Here is a 15,227-nt window from a genome sequence, read left to right on the forward strand (position 1 = left end):
AGCCTGGTTGGGGTTCTCTCCCTCTTTCTGCCTCTCCGCCTATCACACCATGCTTACCCATGCTCTCTCTCTCTCTCAATATAAACTTCTAAAAAAAAAAAAAAAGAATGTCAGAACCAGCCTTTATTTGATGCTTATCAAAATTATACAACTCTATGTCAGTCTTCTGTGCTAAAGGTGAAAATTTTTCTGATAGTATCCCTCATCATTCTAGGTCAGAAATAACATTTTTTTTTAAATTTTTTTAAATGTTTTATTTATTTCTAGGAGAGAGAGAGAGACAGCGTGAGCAGGGGAGGGTCAGAGAGAGAGGGAGTCACAGACTGAAACAGGCTCCAGGCTCTGAGCTGGCAGTCAGCACATAGCCCGACGCGGAGCTCGAACCCACAAACCGCGAGATCATGACCTAAGCGAAAGTCGGACGCTTAACCGACTAAGCCACCGAGGCGCCCCTATACAACTTCTTTTAATATTTATGGATATAAGCATGGACTCTATAAAGGTAAATTAATTTTGTATGCATACCTACTTCTTTCCATCATTTTATTCAGGTATGACACCTGTTAAAAACATTGCTTTAAGGTCCCCTCTATATACTGACCTGTATGTCATTTTAGGTTAACTTTAGGTCTGATTCCTGTGTTAAACCTGATCCCTACCAAGTCCTGGATGTTTGACAAAATATTCACTAAAAATAGAAGAATAATTTGTTCTCTTAGATTATTATCCATGAATTTATGAGAAACTGTTAGATGCTCTCTACTAACCAGTAAATGCTTGGAAAAGCTTGTTTCCTTTCTTACTTTTCTAATAGAACCTGTAATTGCAGTAAAACCCATTCAGTTCCAAGTCCTCCAAGAGTTCCTGCCTGGTTGCCTCAGTCGGTTAAGTGTCTGATTTCGGCTCAGGTCATGATCTAATGGTTTGTGGGTTCGAACGCCGAGTCAGGCTCTGTGCTGACAGCTCAGAATTTGGAGCCTGCTTCGGATTCTGTGTCTCCTTCTCTCTCTGACCCTCCCCTGCTCACGCTCTCTCTCTCAGAAATAAATAAAAAACATTACAAAAAAATAATTTAAAAATGAAATATATATCCCTTGGCCCATAGACTAATGCCTTGTTAGAAATGTAGACACCTACCCCATCCCAGAACTCCTTGAACAGAATCTCCATTTTAACAAGATCTCCTATGTGGTGCTGTGAAATTCTAATTCACATTAGAATATGCTAAATACATTTGTAACTCACCAAAACTTTCCACTTAAGAACCACATGCACTGTGTGATGTAAATATAGTATTCAAAAATATATATGACTGTGTTGATGCCTTCATTTTACAAATTCTCTTGAATGAACACAGTATTTATAAAGGTTCTTACCTCAAAGTTAAAGAATATATTAGAACATAATACTGGTTTATAAATAATGTTATCTCATAAGGCAGGAAAATCACCTAAGTCAGAACCAGTTCTCCTAATATAACTGAACTAACAGGAGTTCAGTCCTTGATGAATCACAAACTATACCAGGTGAGGATGTGAGACAAAGGAGAATGATTTACAAGAAATAAGGAGATCACAGGAAGTAACTTCCAAAGCAGATACTCCTGGAGGAAAGGGGAATGGTGTCCTTTCATTTAAGGTTAAGGTGGATATTTAGAAAGGGCAGACCATCATCTTATGTAGAGTGGAGTATAAGGTTACACGTGAGCCTTAAGAGAACAGTTTCATACATACTCTGTATATTTCATAGTAAATGAGATTTGTCCTCCTCCTTGAGTGGAGATTTTAGTATTATAATGAGGTAGAAGGGAGCTCCTGGGTGGCTCAGTCCATTGATCATCTGGCTCTTGATTTAGGCTCAGGTCATGATCTAAAAGTCCTGAGAACAGGCCTCAAGCCAGGCGCTACTCTGAGTGTGGACCCTGTTGGAATTCTCTCTTTGCCCCATACCCACTTATGCTTTCTCAAAAAAATAAACATTTAAAAAAAGTATATATATATATATATATAATGAGGTGAAGGTAACTACTCACTCCATGGTTTACTATGTTATCCATTTGCTTAGGTGTGAGTCACAGGTTAGTCTCAAACTGAGCCAATCCATGCTCTTCCTCAGGGCAGTCATTACCTTTTGCTGGATGATTTCTGTTTCCATCACAGGAGACTATGCCTGTGGGGTGTTTTGCCTGAAGTAAAAGATAAGGTGGGAAGAAGAGGTTAAAATATGTGACTAAGGTTGGTGGGCACAAGCACATAAGCAGTGAAGATCAGGTCTTGGGGTTCAGCTGGTGACTTTAACTCCCTCTGTTTTTACATACCATTATGAATGCTGCCTATGGCTACTTGGTAACTGTGTTGTTTATTGCAGGGACAGCTGACCTTCAGGGATGTGGCCATAGAATTCTCTCAGGAGGAGTGGGGACGCCTGAACCACAGTCAGCGGGATCTGTACAGGGATGTGATGTTAGACAACTATGGACACCTCCTCTTCTTGGGTGAGGATAACTCCTTCCAGATTTCCCAAATCACACTCAGGGTTTTGTTCCTTCCTTTAAAGACTGTCTCTTGGAATCTTCCACTTTGCATGACTGCAATTCAGATTCCTGGAGTCAGGGAAAGAAGTAGGGGTTTGTAGACGTAGAGAAAAATCTTTCTGGTGTTTCCTTTTCAGCTTTAGCTTCCCCTTCCTTAGGGTAACATCAGCATTTCTTAGATTAATGGCCATTCTAAATGTTGAGTGGCATAAAATGGCATTTCTGACATCTTAAATACCAATTTCTACTCATTATTTTCGTGGTAATACTCAGAAGGGGAGGTCATGATCTGAACATGGAAAATTCCTCCTGTGTGTTCTTAAGGGATTGCTGGACCACAGCATTTGGGAAATTATTTTCTACAATTCTCCTATGTCCTCTCTTCTCTATTAAGCACAATAGTGGATCAGAAGTTAGAATCTCCAGCAACACTCAATTCTTTTCTTTTTTTTTTTAATTTTTTTTAATGTTTTATTTATTTCTAGGAGAGAGAGAGAGACAGCGTGAGCAGGGGAGGGTCAGAGAGAGAGAGGGAGNAAGATCAGGTCTTGGGGTTCAGCTGGTGACTTTAACTCCCTCTGTTTTTACATACCATTATGAATGCTGCCTATGGCTACTTGGTAACTGTTGTTTATTGCAGGGACTGCTGACCTTCAGGGATGTGGCCATAGAATTCTCTCAGGAGGAGTGGGGACGCCTGAACCACAGTCAGCGGGATCTGTACAGGGATGTGATGTTAGACAACTATGGACACCTCCTCTTCTTGGGTGAGGATAACTCCTTCCAGATTTCCCAAATCACACTCAGGGTTTTGTTCCTTCCTTTAAAGACTGTCTCTTGGAATCTTCCACTTTGCATGACTGCAATTCAGATTCCTGGAGTCAGGGAAAGAAGTAGGGGTTTGTAGACGTAGAGAAAAATCTTTCTGGTGTTTCCTTTTCAGCTTTAGCTTCCCCTTCCTTAGGGTAACATCAGCATTTCTTAGATTAATGGCCATTCTAAATGTTGAGTGGCATAAAATGGCATTTCTGACATCTTAAATACCAATTTCTACTCATTATTTTCGTGGTAATACTCAGAAGGGGAGGTCATGATCTGAACATGGAAAATTCCTCCTGTGTGTTCTTAAGGGATTGCTGGACCACAGCATTTGGGAAATTATTTTCTACAATTCTCCTATGTCCTCTCTTCTCTATTAAGCACAATAGTGGATCAGAAGTTAGAATCTCCAGCAACACTCAATTCTTTTCTTTTTTTTTTTAATTTTTTTTAATGTTTTATTTATTTCTAGGAGAGAGAGAGAGACAGCGTGAGCAGGGGAGGGTCAGAGAGAGAGAGGGAGTCACAGACTGAAACAGGCTGCAGGCTCTGAGCTGGCAGTCAGCACAGAGCCCGACGCGGGGCTCGAACCCACCAACCGCGAGATCATGACCTGAGCGAAAGTCGGACGCTTAACCGACTAAGCCACCCGGGCGCCCCCACTCATTTTTTTCTTTAATTAAACAGGTCTTGTTGTGTCAAAGCCAGACCTGGTCATCTTTTTGGAACAAAAGGACATCTGGGATGTGAAGAGAAAGGAGAAGGAAGCCTCATACCCAGGTATGGGAATGAAGCAGATGTCAGAGGTGAGGTCCAGTTATGAAGGAGGAAGATAGACCTTAAAATCTGGTTTAAGCAGCTCTCCTTGAATGGAAATTAGTTTGAAAAGGCTAGTTTTAGGGCTCTTCCTCTCACATTGGACATCTGCTTTCCAACACATCACACTCTTTTTTTTTTTTAATTAATTTTTTTTTTATTTTTTATTTTTGAGAGAGAGATAGAGACAGCATGAGCAGGGGAGGATCAGAGAGAGAGGGAGGCACAGAATCTGACACAGGCTCCAGGCTCTGAGCTAGCTGTCAGCACAGAGCCCGATGCGGGGCTCGAACCCACGAACCGTGAGATCATGACCTGAGCCAAAGTTGGACGCTCAACCGACTGAGCCACCCAGGCGCCCCAACACATCACACTCTTATATTCTGTAAGGATTCTCCTTCAGTTCCACTGAAGGTCCTTCACATCCATAGTGAGGGCCTCCATAATCTGATCAGTTCTGCATTGCTTTCAGGGTCTTGGGGAAATTGCTGTATTTATGAGGAACTCTGTGCTAATCCATTTCTGAGTTCTGTTTTGCTTCACATGTGAAGTGTGTCAGGGTAATGGTGGGCATCTTGGGGTTTGGTGCAAAAATCCCAGAAACACTGGAGGTAGATCTCACAAGTTTTCTAATTTATCATTTCCAGTATTATGGAGGCTTTCATTTTAATCATACAAAATAGAGACCCAGTAAATACATCAGATAACAAAGCAACTTTCAAAAATGAGAAAATCTAGTCCTTTATTTCACTTCAAAAGTTCATTTCTTGGGTTGCCTGGTTGACTCAGTTGGTTAAGTGTCTGAGTTGAGCTCAAGTCATGATCTCACAGTTGGTGAGTTTGAGGCCCGCAACAGGCTGTCTGCTGTCAGTACAGAGCTCACTTGAGATCCTCTGCCCCTCTCCCTCATGCTCTTTCTCAAAAATAATTAAAAGTTTAGGATGCCTGCATGGCCCAATTGGTTAAGAATCCGATTGTTGGGGCGCCTGGGTGGCTTAGTCGGTTAAGCGTCCGACTTTCACTTAGGTCATGATCTCGGAGTTCGTGGGTTCGAGCCCCGCGTCGGGCTCTGTGCTGACTGCCAGCTCAGAGCCTGGAGCCTGTTTCAGAGTCTGTATCTCTCTCTCTCTCTGACCCTCCCCTGCTCACGCTGTCTCTCTCTCTCCTAGAAATAAATTTAAAAAAAATTAAAAAAAAAAAAAAAAAAATCCGATTGTTGATTTTGGCTCAGGTCATGATCTCAGGGTTTGCGAGTTCAAGCCCTGCATAGGGCTCTGGGTTGACGGCACAGAACCTGCTTGGCTTCTGTCTCACTCTCTCTCTACCCCTCCCCCTACTTGCTCTTTTGCTTTCTCTCAAAATACTTAAGTATTTTAAAGTTCATTTTCTTTATATTAATTAAAATAAGAAATTTCCTCTCAATGTATTCCATTCCTCACTGGTGGAATAATTTAAAGCACCTTTTATTTTCCTAGAATTCTACATAAATTAATGCCATAGAGGAGCCAGAATATTTACAAGTTAAAAGTCACAGCCTAAAATAAAATCTGAATTGTTACCTTATTTCTTAATTGAACCATTTTATAATTTTCTTATATAATATGATGTTACTGTGACTTTGCCATATGTTTTCAGTTTGTGATTAGTTATATATGAGATTCCTTTAGGTTTTTTTAGATCAAAGTTCTGATAGGACATGGGTGCGTGTTTTATAAGAACTATGGTAGGTAATTAGTAAAATTCCTGTATTCAGAAGTTTTAAGTATAAATGTAATTTGACTTCAGGAAAAATGAATCATTAGTTTTTCTACTTTCCACAGAGTATCTGAATTTAATCCCAAAGATTTTATAAAGTGATTCTTGGTATATTTTATAATTTTGATGATGTTTATTTATTTAGAAATTAAAGGTTTTGGGGCACTTGGGTGGCTCAGAGAGTTGAACATCTCACTCTTGGTTTCAGCTCAGATCATGATCTCCTCGTTTGTGAGTTCAAGACCTGAGTCCAGTTCTGCACCCATAGTGTGGATCCTGCTTGGGATTTTCTCCCTCTCTGCCCCTTGTCCTTGTTTTTGTTTCTCTCAAAATAAACTTTAAAAGAATTAAGACTTTTTTTTGCTTGATTCTAAAGAATGGATTATAGGGGCACCAGGTGATTCAGTTGGTTAAGCTTTAGACTTTAGCTCAGGTCATGATATCCCAGTTTGTGAATTCAACACCCCATCGGGCTTTGTGCTGACAGCTCACGGCCTGGAGCCTGCTTCAGATTCTGCATCTCCCTCTCTTTTTGCCTCTCCCGTGCTTGTGCTTTGTCTCTGTCTCTGTCTGTCTCTGTCTCTCTAAGATAAACATTAAAAAATAAAAATAATGATGTATCCTATCTAGGTGATTTTATTAATGATTATTTAATAAACACAAAAAATAAAGAATGGATTATACCCTTAAATTCTGTGTGATAGGAGGGACCTATTAACGTAATACATTTCTAATGTCTTAAGTGCTTAATTCATAAAAGTTTTCATTAGAGCTTTCCATGATTGATTTTAATGAATATTCTATACTATTTACTGCCCATGAAGACATACCAATAATTCAAAATGTTCCTTTTTCATGGGTACACAGTTGAAAATTATAGCTACATAGGGCTGCCTGGGCTCAGGTCATGATCTCACGGTTCATGAATCAGACCCCTGCATCGAGCTCTGTCCTGATAGTGTGGAGCCTGCTTGGGATCCTTTCTTTCTCCATGTCTCTCTGTTCCTCCTGTCTTTGCTTTCTCTTCTCAAAATAAAGAAGCCTAAAATAAATAAGCTTATATATATTTTAAACTTTAAGTAATTTCATTTTTTTATGTAGTTTTTCGAGTTATATTTTACCTTACTCTGTTTTTGCAATTCTATAATAATGTGCTCCTTTTGTATAAAACTTTCCATGGCATTATTCAATTGTGATTTTGTTTTTACCTGTGTATTTTGTCTTAGGGTGACATTTTTCAACCCATTACATTTTTGGACAGTGTGAGTCTAACTCAAATATGAATCAGGTTTATGCCCTTTGCCAATTAAAGTATCTATTTGTCTGTAGCAATATTACTCAAGCATACTCTGTGACTCAAGTATGCATTTCTTTCCTTGATTATTGGTAAGCAAATGTTGTATCCTGTCTAGGTGAGTTATCATAATAGAATTAATTTCTTCATGTATTTATTGGTGAATGTATTATCTGTATGTACATTCATTCTGGTTACCTTAAAGATTACTTAAAACGTCTTAAAGGTATTACAAAGCATTATACATGCTGCTAGTGCAGAGCTCAACACCAGGCTTCAACTCCCAGACTGTGAGACCATGCCCTAAACTGAAATCAGGAGTTGGACACTTAACCTAATGAGCTACCTTCATGCCCCTAACAATTTTAAGCTGATGTTCTCAATTTTATATAAAACTCTTCTACTTATCATCTCCACATCTGTACCCACTTTATATTGATGATATCACAAATTCTGTTTTTATATTGCATATATTACCTAGATTTTATTTTTTTTTATTTGAGAAAAAGTCTATAGCAGAAATAAATGTGACTTGTCCTACCTTGTTACAACACTATAAGTTTCTGTAATTGTGTAAATATTAATACTGATCAGAGAGCTTTATGATGTCATGTGGTTTCTTTCAGTTATTCTCTAGAATCCTTTTATTTCAACTAGAAGGACTTTTTTTTTTTTTTTTAATGTGTATTCATTTCTTGAGAGAGACAGAATCTGAAGCAGGCTCCAGGCCCTAAGCCATCAGGCACAGATCCCGACACAGGGCTCAAACTCACAAATTGTGAGAGTATGACTTGAGCAGAAGTTGGACGCTTAATCAACCGAGCTACCCAAGTGCCCATAGAAGGACTTTCCATAACATTTCTTGTACGGCAGATCTTCTGGTAAACTTAGATATTTACTTGGCAAAGTCTTCATTTCTATATTAGTAGAAAAGAGTTATGCCAAGTAGGGTATTCTTGGTGGATATTTTTTGATCTTTCAGTATGTGAATACATTGTTCCATACTTTTTGTTCTTTAAGGTCTGCAGAGAATCCCACTAATAATCTTATAGCTCTCTTGTACAAGATATCTGATTTTGTCATGCTTTTTTAAAATTTCTTAATGTTTTTTATTTATTTTTTAGAGGGGGGGCAGTGTGAGCAGGGGAGGGTCAGAGAGAGAGGGAGACACAGAATCTGAAACAGGCTCCAGGCTCTGAGCGAGCTGTCAGCACAGAGCCGGATGCGGAGCTCCAACCTACGAACCATGAGATCATGATCTGAGCTGAAGTCAGATGCTTAACCGACTGGATACCCAGGTGCCCCTGTCATGTTTTTTCAAAATTCTCTTGTCACTGGTGAGTTTTGATAAGTTAATTACAATGTGTCACTGGGTTCATGTCTTGTTTTTCTTCTTCAATTTTTATTTAAATTCTAATTAGTTACCTTACAGTGCGATATTGGTTTCAGTATAATTCAGTGGCTCATCATTTACATATAACATGCGGTGCTTATCATAAGTGCTTTCCTTAATACTGGTCACCCAACCAACCTCTCTCCCCCTCCATTGATACTTATTCTACTGTGAATGTACTGAGTTTGTTAATTTGTCTCTTCTTTCCACACACATGCGAACTACAAGCCTTTAGTTCTTCATGGAAACTCTCTGCCCCCTTTTACCCTCCTCTTCTTATGGGGTCCCCTTAATGTACACATTGGTCCATTTGTAGGTGTCCCATGTGTCCCTAGAACTTGACATTTTCCACATTTTTCTGTGGTTCTCTTAGATAATTTAAAACAGTCTTTAGAAGTGGCCGTCTTGGTGCAGTGGGCAGCGCGTCAGTCTCATAAAACAGTCTTTAGATTCTCTGATACTTTCTTCTGCTTGATCTAGTCTGTTGCTGACTCCTTAGTGTATTTTTAAATTCAGTGATTCTACACTTCAGGTCCCAATTTCTGGGTGATTGTTATACTTTGTCTCTTTGGGTTTACATTTTGGTCCTGCATAGTTTTTATGCTATCATTTAGTTACCTGTCTGTTTTCTCTTCTTCCTCCATGGGCATTTTTATGATTTTTTTTCCCCTTGAATTCTTTGTCTCACAATTAATACTTCCTTATTAATTTAGGGTTAGTTTTGGAGATATAGTTCATTCCTGTGATTGGAACAAGTTCTTCTGTTTCTTTGTGGCCTTGTGATCTTTGTTGAGATGAGTGAATTTAAAGAAAACTGTCTCTGGGCTCAGGCTTATGAACTTGTTTCTACAGGAGAACACAAATAGTAATTTGCAATGTCTGAATTTTTGTGATTTCCCAGTTTACAAGAGTATAGTTACTTCTTTAGCGCCCATGGTACCTTCCTCTGTTGTCTTCAGCTCTGTAGTCTCTCCGGTGTCTAAACAAATGCTCACCTTTTGCCTGAGCAGCCACCACAGTGCATCCAAAAGGTGCTGTCATTCCGTCTGCTTGTCATGTCCTGCATGACAGAAACCAGTCCCTCAGGCAGCTACAAACAAGCCAGATCACTGAACATACAGGACACTCACGTGTTTGTCTCCGGATGAGAGGTAACAGTTTTTGCTCAGTGTTGCCATGGAGTGTCAGGAAGGGTGGGCAGCTGTCTTGGGCAAGTGTCACAAACTTTGATGTGGCTCTTCTTCATTTGTACTTGCCTGGGTGTGGTAGGGCTCCTCATTGCCTTCTGGAGCACTCAGAGAGGTAAATTGGTCTATGTTTGTCTCCATGGAGGAGCCATGTCCTGGTGCTCCCTATTTCTCCACTGCTGATGTCCTGTGATGGGTATTAATTTTGTATATTAGCATTTTACCATATATGCATGTGAGTTTAGTAAGAGGGATAACTCACTGTGTATCTTGTACTTGTGTCTTTGCATAACACCATAGGCCTGTTGGCAAAGTCAGGTAAAGAATATTCATTCCAGGGCTCCTGGGTGGCTCAGTTGGTTAAGCGTCCGACTTCGACTCAGGTCATGATCTCACAGTTTGTGAGTTTAAGCCCCACATCGGGCTCTGTGCTGACAGCTCAGAGCCTAGAGCCTGCTTCTGTTTCTGTGTTTCCTCTCTCTGCCGGTCCCCGACTTGTGCTCTGTCTCTATATTTCAAAAATAAATAAATGCAAAAGTTAAAAAAAAAAAAAGAATATTCATTCCAAAGACTGATCGAGAAAGAAATGGAAGCTGTGGCTCTTAGTATTTACACTTAACAAATGGCTTGGATGAAGATGGAGGGTAGTGAAGGGCCGAAAGGATGTTATGATGGGTATAACCAAACCCAGACAGTTGCTCTTAATGGAATCCTTACTGCCAGAAGAGATCAAGGGTATAAAATATTTGGGTGGCAAACCCCACCTTAAGTCAGTTATACTTGAACCCAAGGACCCAAATCCATTTTTGTAAAATTTTTTTAAAAAACCTTATTCAGTTTTTAGAATGAGAAAGACCAGAGTGCAAGTAGGGGAGGCAGAGAGAGAGAGATGGAGACACATAATCAGAAGCAGGCTCCAGGCTCTAAGCTGTCAGCACAGAGTCCTATGTGGGGCTCAAGCTCAGGAACCATAAGATTGTGACCTGGGTCGCAGTCAGATGTCCAACCAACTGAGCCACCCAGGTGCCCCTCCAAAATCCATTTTTAATCCTACATATTCTCTGGAAGAACATTTAGAAATTCTGGAAAGTTAACCAATCCATGCCAAAAGTACTCACTGAAATCATTTCAAATATAAGAATGGACTGAAACATTTCTACAAGTTAGACATTTAAAAAGGAAGATAAAATTTCTAAATGTTTTGATTGTTTTGAGAAGTTCATTTCTGGGGCTTCATTCTTCCACCAATACATAATCCCTCCTTTTCCAAAGTCTCTAAATTTGATAAAAACCAGACACTCTTTATCCAAACATCACAAATAGTTAATTTGGATTAAGTTCTTATGTGTTGTGAACTTCAGAAGGCCTTTAGTGAGAACTCATATCTTTCATAATTACTAAGGTGTTTATTATGGAGACACAACTTAACCAATGCAAAGAATCTGGGAAAAACCATGATCCAAGGGTCAAATCCTATAAACTTCAGAGAACTCATTTTCCAGAAATCCAGTATGAAAGTAATAGATGTAGGAATGTCTTTTAAGAAAGTTCAAATCCTATTGTACATCATTGTATCCTTACTGTAGAGAAGACATAACAGATACAGCAACTCTGGTAAAGCTTTTAACTAGTCTTCAAAACTTATTCAACAGCAGAGTCTTCATAATGGGAAGAAACTTTACAAATGTAACAATGTGGCAAAGGTTGAAGTACCACTCAAAATTTGTCAACATGAGGTAACACATACTGGGGAGAAGGCTGGAAAATGTTTTTAAAAATGTGGCAAAGGCTTTAGACAGAACTACAAACTTTGTGAATATCAGAAAGAAACATTACAAATGTTAAAAATGTGAGAAAGCATATAATTCATAATCAAAACCATTCAACATGAGATAATCCTGGGGAGATACCTTACAGATGTCAAGGACATTGGCAAAGTCTACTTAGAACTGAACTCTTATTCAACATCAGAGAAACTACACTGAATAGAAACCCCATGAATGATGAAAACCTTGGTTTTTAAAAAATATATATTAAAAAAAAATTTTTTTTACTTATTTCTGAGAGAGAGAGGCAGCATGAGCAGGGGAGGGTCAGAGAGAGAGGGAGACACAGAATCCGAAGCAGGCTCCAGAATCTGAGCTGTCAGCAATGAGCCCCACATGGGACTCGAACACATGAACCATGAGATCGTGACCTGAGCCAAAGTTGGACGCTCAGCTGACTGAGCCACCCAGGTGCCCCGAAAACTTTGACCTTTTACATATTTATAAACAGCAACAAGAGTCTTTATAAAGATAAAAAAAAATTACAGTTGTAAACAATTGGCAAACTATGTAATGGAATGTGAAATCTAAATAAACTCAGAATGCACAGCAGAAAGAATGAGCTGAATATCACTTTTGAGACATGATTCTAAATCAGTATTAGAACAATCCAAAGTTAAAACACTCAGATCACTTATTTAGCCTTAGACAATAGAGGTGTTGTTGGGTGCCAACCACTCCACGACTGAAAATCTTCTAAGTTTTGAGTCCTCAAACTTAAAAATAAAGGTGCTTTTTCAACGAAATAACCTACTGTTGACCAGAAGCCTCATCTAGAACATAAAGTCAACATCCCATTCTTAATATGTTGCCTGTATTACATACAGTATTTTTATAATACAGTAAGCTTGAGAAAGGAAAATATTAAGAAAATCGTAAGGAAAACACATTTACAGTATACATACACATTTGCGTATATGTGGACCCATACTGTTCAAACCCATGTTATTCCATGGCCAACTATATTTGTTAATATGCCTGAAAGTATCAAGGGAGGATGGATGTCTGTATGGAGAGGAATAATTTTACTGTGTCCTTTTTCTTTTGATCATGTTTTAGATTTGTTTTTTGTTTTGGCCAGAAAATATTACTTGGGTGCCTGCAAAAGAAAGTTATTGATTGATGTATAACAGTGATATAAGTCATCACGAAGTGATCACTCAGGGTATCATTTGCAGTAAAGTAAGATAGAGAAAGATTCTGAACTTTAAATAGACTCACCAGTAGTTTTTTCAGGAGATTAGGTTGGCTGTTGATTAAAATCTGAATGTATCTTCATAATAGCAATTGATAGAAGTCAGGAATATTAGTTATGCAGTTGAAATAAAGAGATCCTCAGAGACATCTTAGGCAAGTATAGCTAACTCTTCCATAAATGGGTGTAAAGTTATTATAAATCCATATTTACTCAATAACGAGCCTCAGTTTGGATAGCATGGAAAGCACAATTCACAGATCCTTATGTCAGAGGAACAAGAATGGTTCTTGAATGCTTGAAATGGGTGTTTTGGGTCATACAGTGGTTTTGCACTGGCTTGTTTAGACTGCATTTGAACCTAACACATTTTCATTAAGAACACTGAATGGGTTTTAATGTATTAACAGTGTGTTAATGAATGAAGTGTTCTCCTACACCAACCTTAGCCTCCCCACCTTATTAAGTTTGCAGGTAAACAGTTAACACAAAGTACACCTGACGATTGAACAACATGGTTTTTAACTATGTGCGTTCATTTATAGTCAGGATTATTTATAGTACAGCAATGTATTTTCTCTACTGATTTTCTTAACATTTTCTTTCCTTAAACTTCCTTTACTGTAGGAATATCATGTAACAGAAGATATATACTGATTGTTCTTGATAAAGTTCCTTGTCAACAGTAGGCTGTTAAAATGAAGCGTTGGGGAGTTAAGGTAATACACAGATTTTCAACTGCATGGGGGGCAGGCACAGTGAACCTCTGCTTTATTCAAACATCACTTATGCTTCTGAAAGCAGTGGGATGTTATTACTAATAATCTATTTTCCCCATTTATGTATTCTGTCTTCCTTATTGTGGCAGCTGGACATTATGATATTTTTAATATGATGACACAGAAGTATTATTGAGAGCATAGCTAGTCAATTTCTTGATACCGTGGCCATGGAATCCATCTTGTATAACCAGATTGGCTACAGAGGATTGAATGGACTCTAACTCTGCCCAATAACAAATATAGTAGATAAAAGTCCCCAAAGTCACAAAGTAGTTCCTGCTGGGACTTACCACAATAACCTCTGTGAAAGAGCGCCCACTCCCAGTATATTTACCTTGAGCACCCCTTAGAGAAGACCCCTGTAGAGTTTACCATGCTCCACTCATTTGAGTTTGAATTGTGCATTCCAGACTTACCTGAGGACGTGCAAAGCACTCCAACCATGGACTGTAAAATAGGCATCAGGCCTGGTTCCTGCCACTTTCTCTGCCTGCACTCAGCCTTGACCTCAAGGCATATTGGGTAAATCCTCCAGGGTCTGTGAGTAATAAACTTTATGTGGTTCTTTTCTTGAACCATGGCTCACATTTCAATGCTCAGGGGGTTGTACTTAACAAGTGGTAATGAACAAACTTATTACAAATATAATTATAAGCCATATGTACAGGATTTCCAATTACTGTTTTTAAAATGTTACATTTTTCTTTGCTTATGCTGTTTTTATGAATATACAGAAAATATAGTTGTATGGTTTTGGTATGCACAAAATGCAATATGTTAAAGATTTTTTATTCTTTTGTTTTAAATTTTTTAGTGTTTATTTTTGAGAGTGAGAGAGAGCAGCAAGCATAAGCAGGGGAGAGCCAGTGAGAGACAGAGACACAGAATCCAAAGCAGGCTCTTGGTTTTGAGCTGTCAGCACAGAGCCCATCATGGGGCTCAAACTCGTAAACCACGAGATCATGACCTGAATTGAAGTCAGATGCTTAACCAACTAAGCCACCCAGGCACCCTGCCAAAGATATATATTTTTTCTTTTATAGTTTATTGTCAAGTTGGTTTCCATAAAACATCCAGTGCTCATTCCAATGAGTGCCCTCCTCCCTGCCCATCACCCTCCTTCCCAAAGATATATTTTGGAATAAAAGAACTAACTAGGAAAAAGTATGAGTATAGGGGTATGTGTATTTATGTGTGTATCTTCAGAAGGAAAGGGAATATTGGGTCAAATGAGGTAATTTCCAAATTTCAATATTGATGATTACCTAGCAAACAAAAATGTTATAGATTCATAATGGGAATAATTTTCTCTATATTGTATTGTATTTCTTCTAAATCTCATCTATCTTGGCTTGAGAATCTCCCCATGCAAATCCTGTCTCTACCTGCCTATTATGCAGGATCTACTCTCTTTTTCTTATTCAAATCTTCAGGAACTATTGCTTCTTGGATTTACTCAGGGATTTTAAGAATGGTTTGCATGAACTGACATTGTGGTTCAAAATTAATTTGATTATGGGAGTAATTCCACAGTGAACATATTAAATTCCACATAGTTTAATTGCTATATTTTACTTCTTCCTCTCAGTTGGACAAGAACATTATGTAAAATAATCTTTAGTTATTT

At 38.6% G+C, this 15,227-nt stretch overlaps 1 protein-coding gene across 1 annotated transcript in view; it reads left to right on the top strand.

Moving 5' to 3' along the window:
- Positions 1–378: 378 nt before the first annotated feature.
- LOC144221835 (uncharacterized) overlaps positions 379–15,227 on the top strand; it is a 33,157-nt gene continuing 18,308 nt past the window's right edge. Inside the window, 3 exon segments of the mRNA XM_077752363.1 lie at positions 379–502; positions 3,174–3,300; positions 4,040–4,132. Coding sequence (XP_077608489.1) covers positions 476–502; positions 3,174–3,300; positions 4,040–4,132 — 247 coding nt within the window. The 5' untranslated portion in view covers positions 379–475.

This window comes from Crocuta crocuta, unplaced genomic scaffold (assembly GCF_008692635.1).
Source record: "Crocuta crocuta isolate KB4526 unplaced genomic scaffold, BGI_CrCroc_1.0 scaffold473, whole genome shotgun sequence".
In the NCBI taxonomy this organism is placed as follows: Eukaryota; Metazoa; Chordata; class Mammalia; order Carnivora; family Hyaenidae; genus Crocuta; species Crocuta crocuta.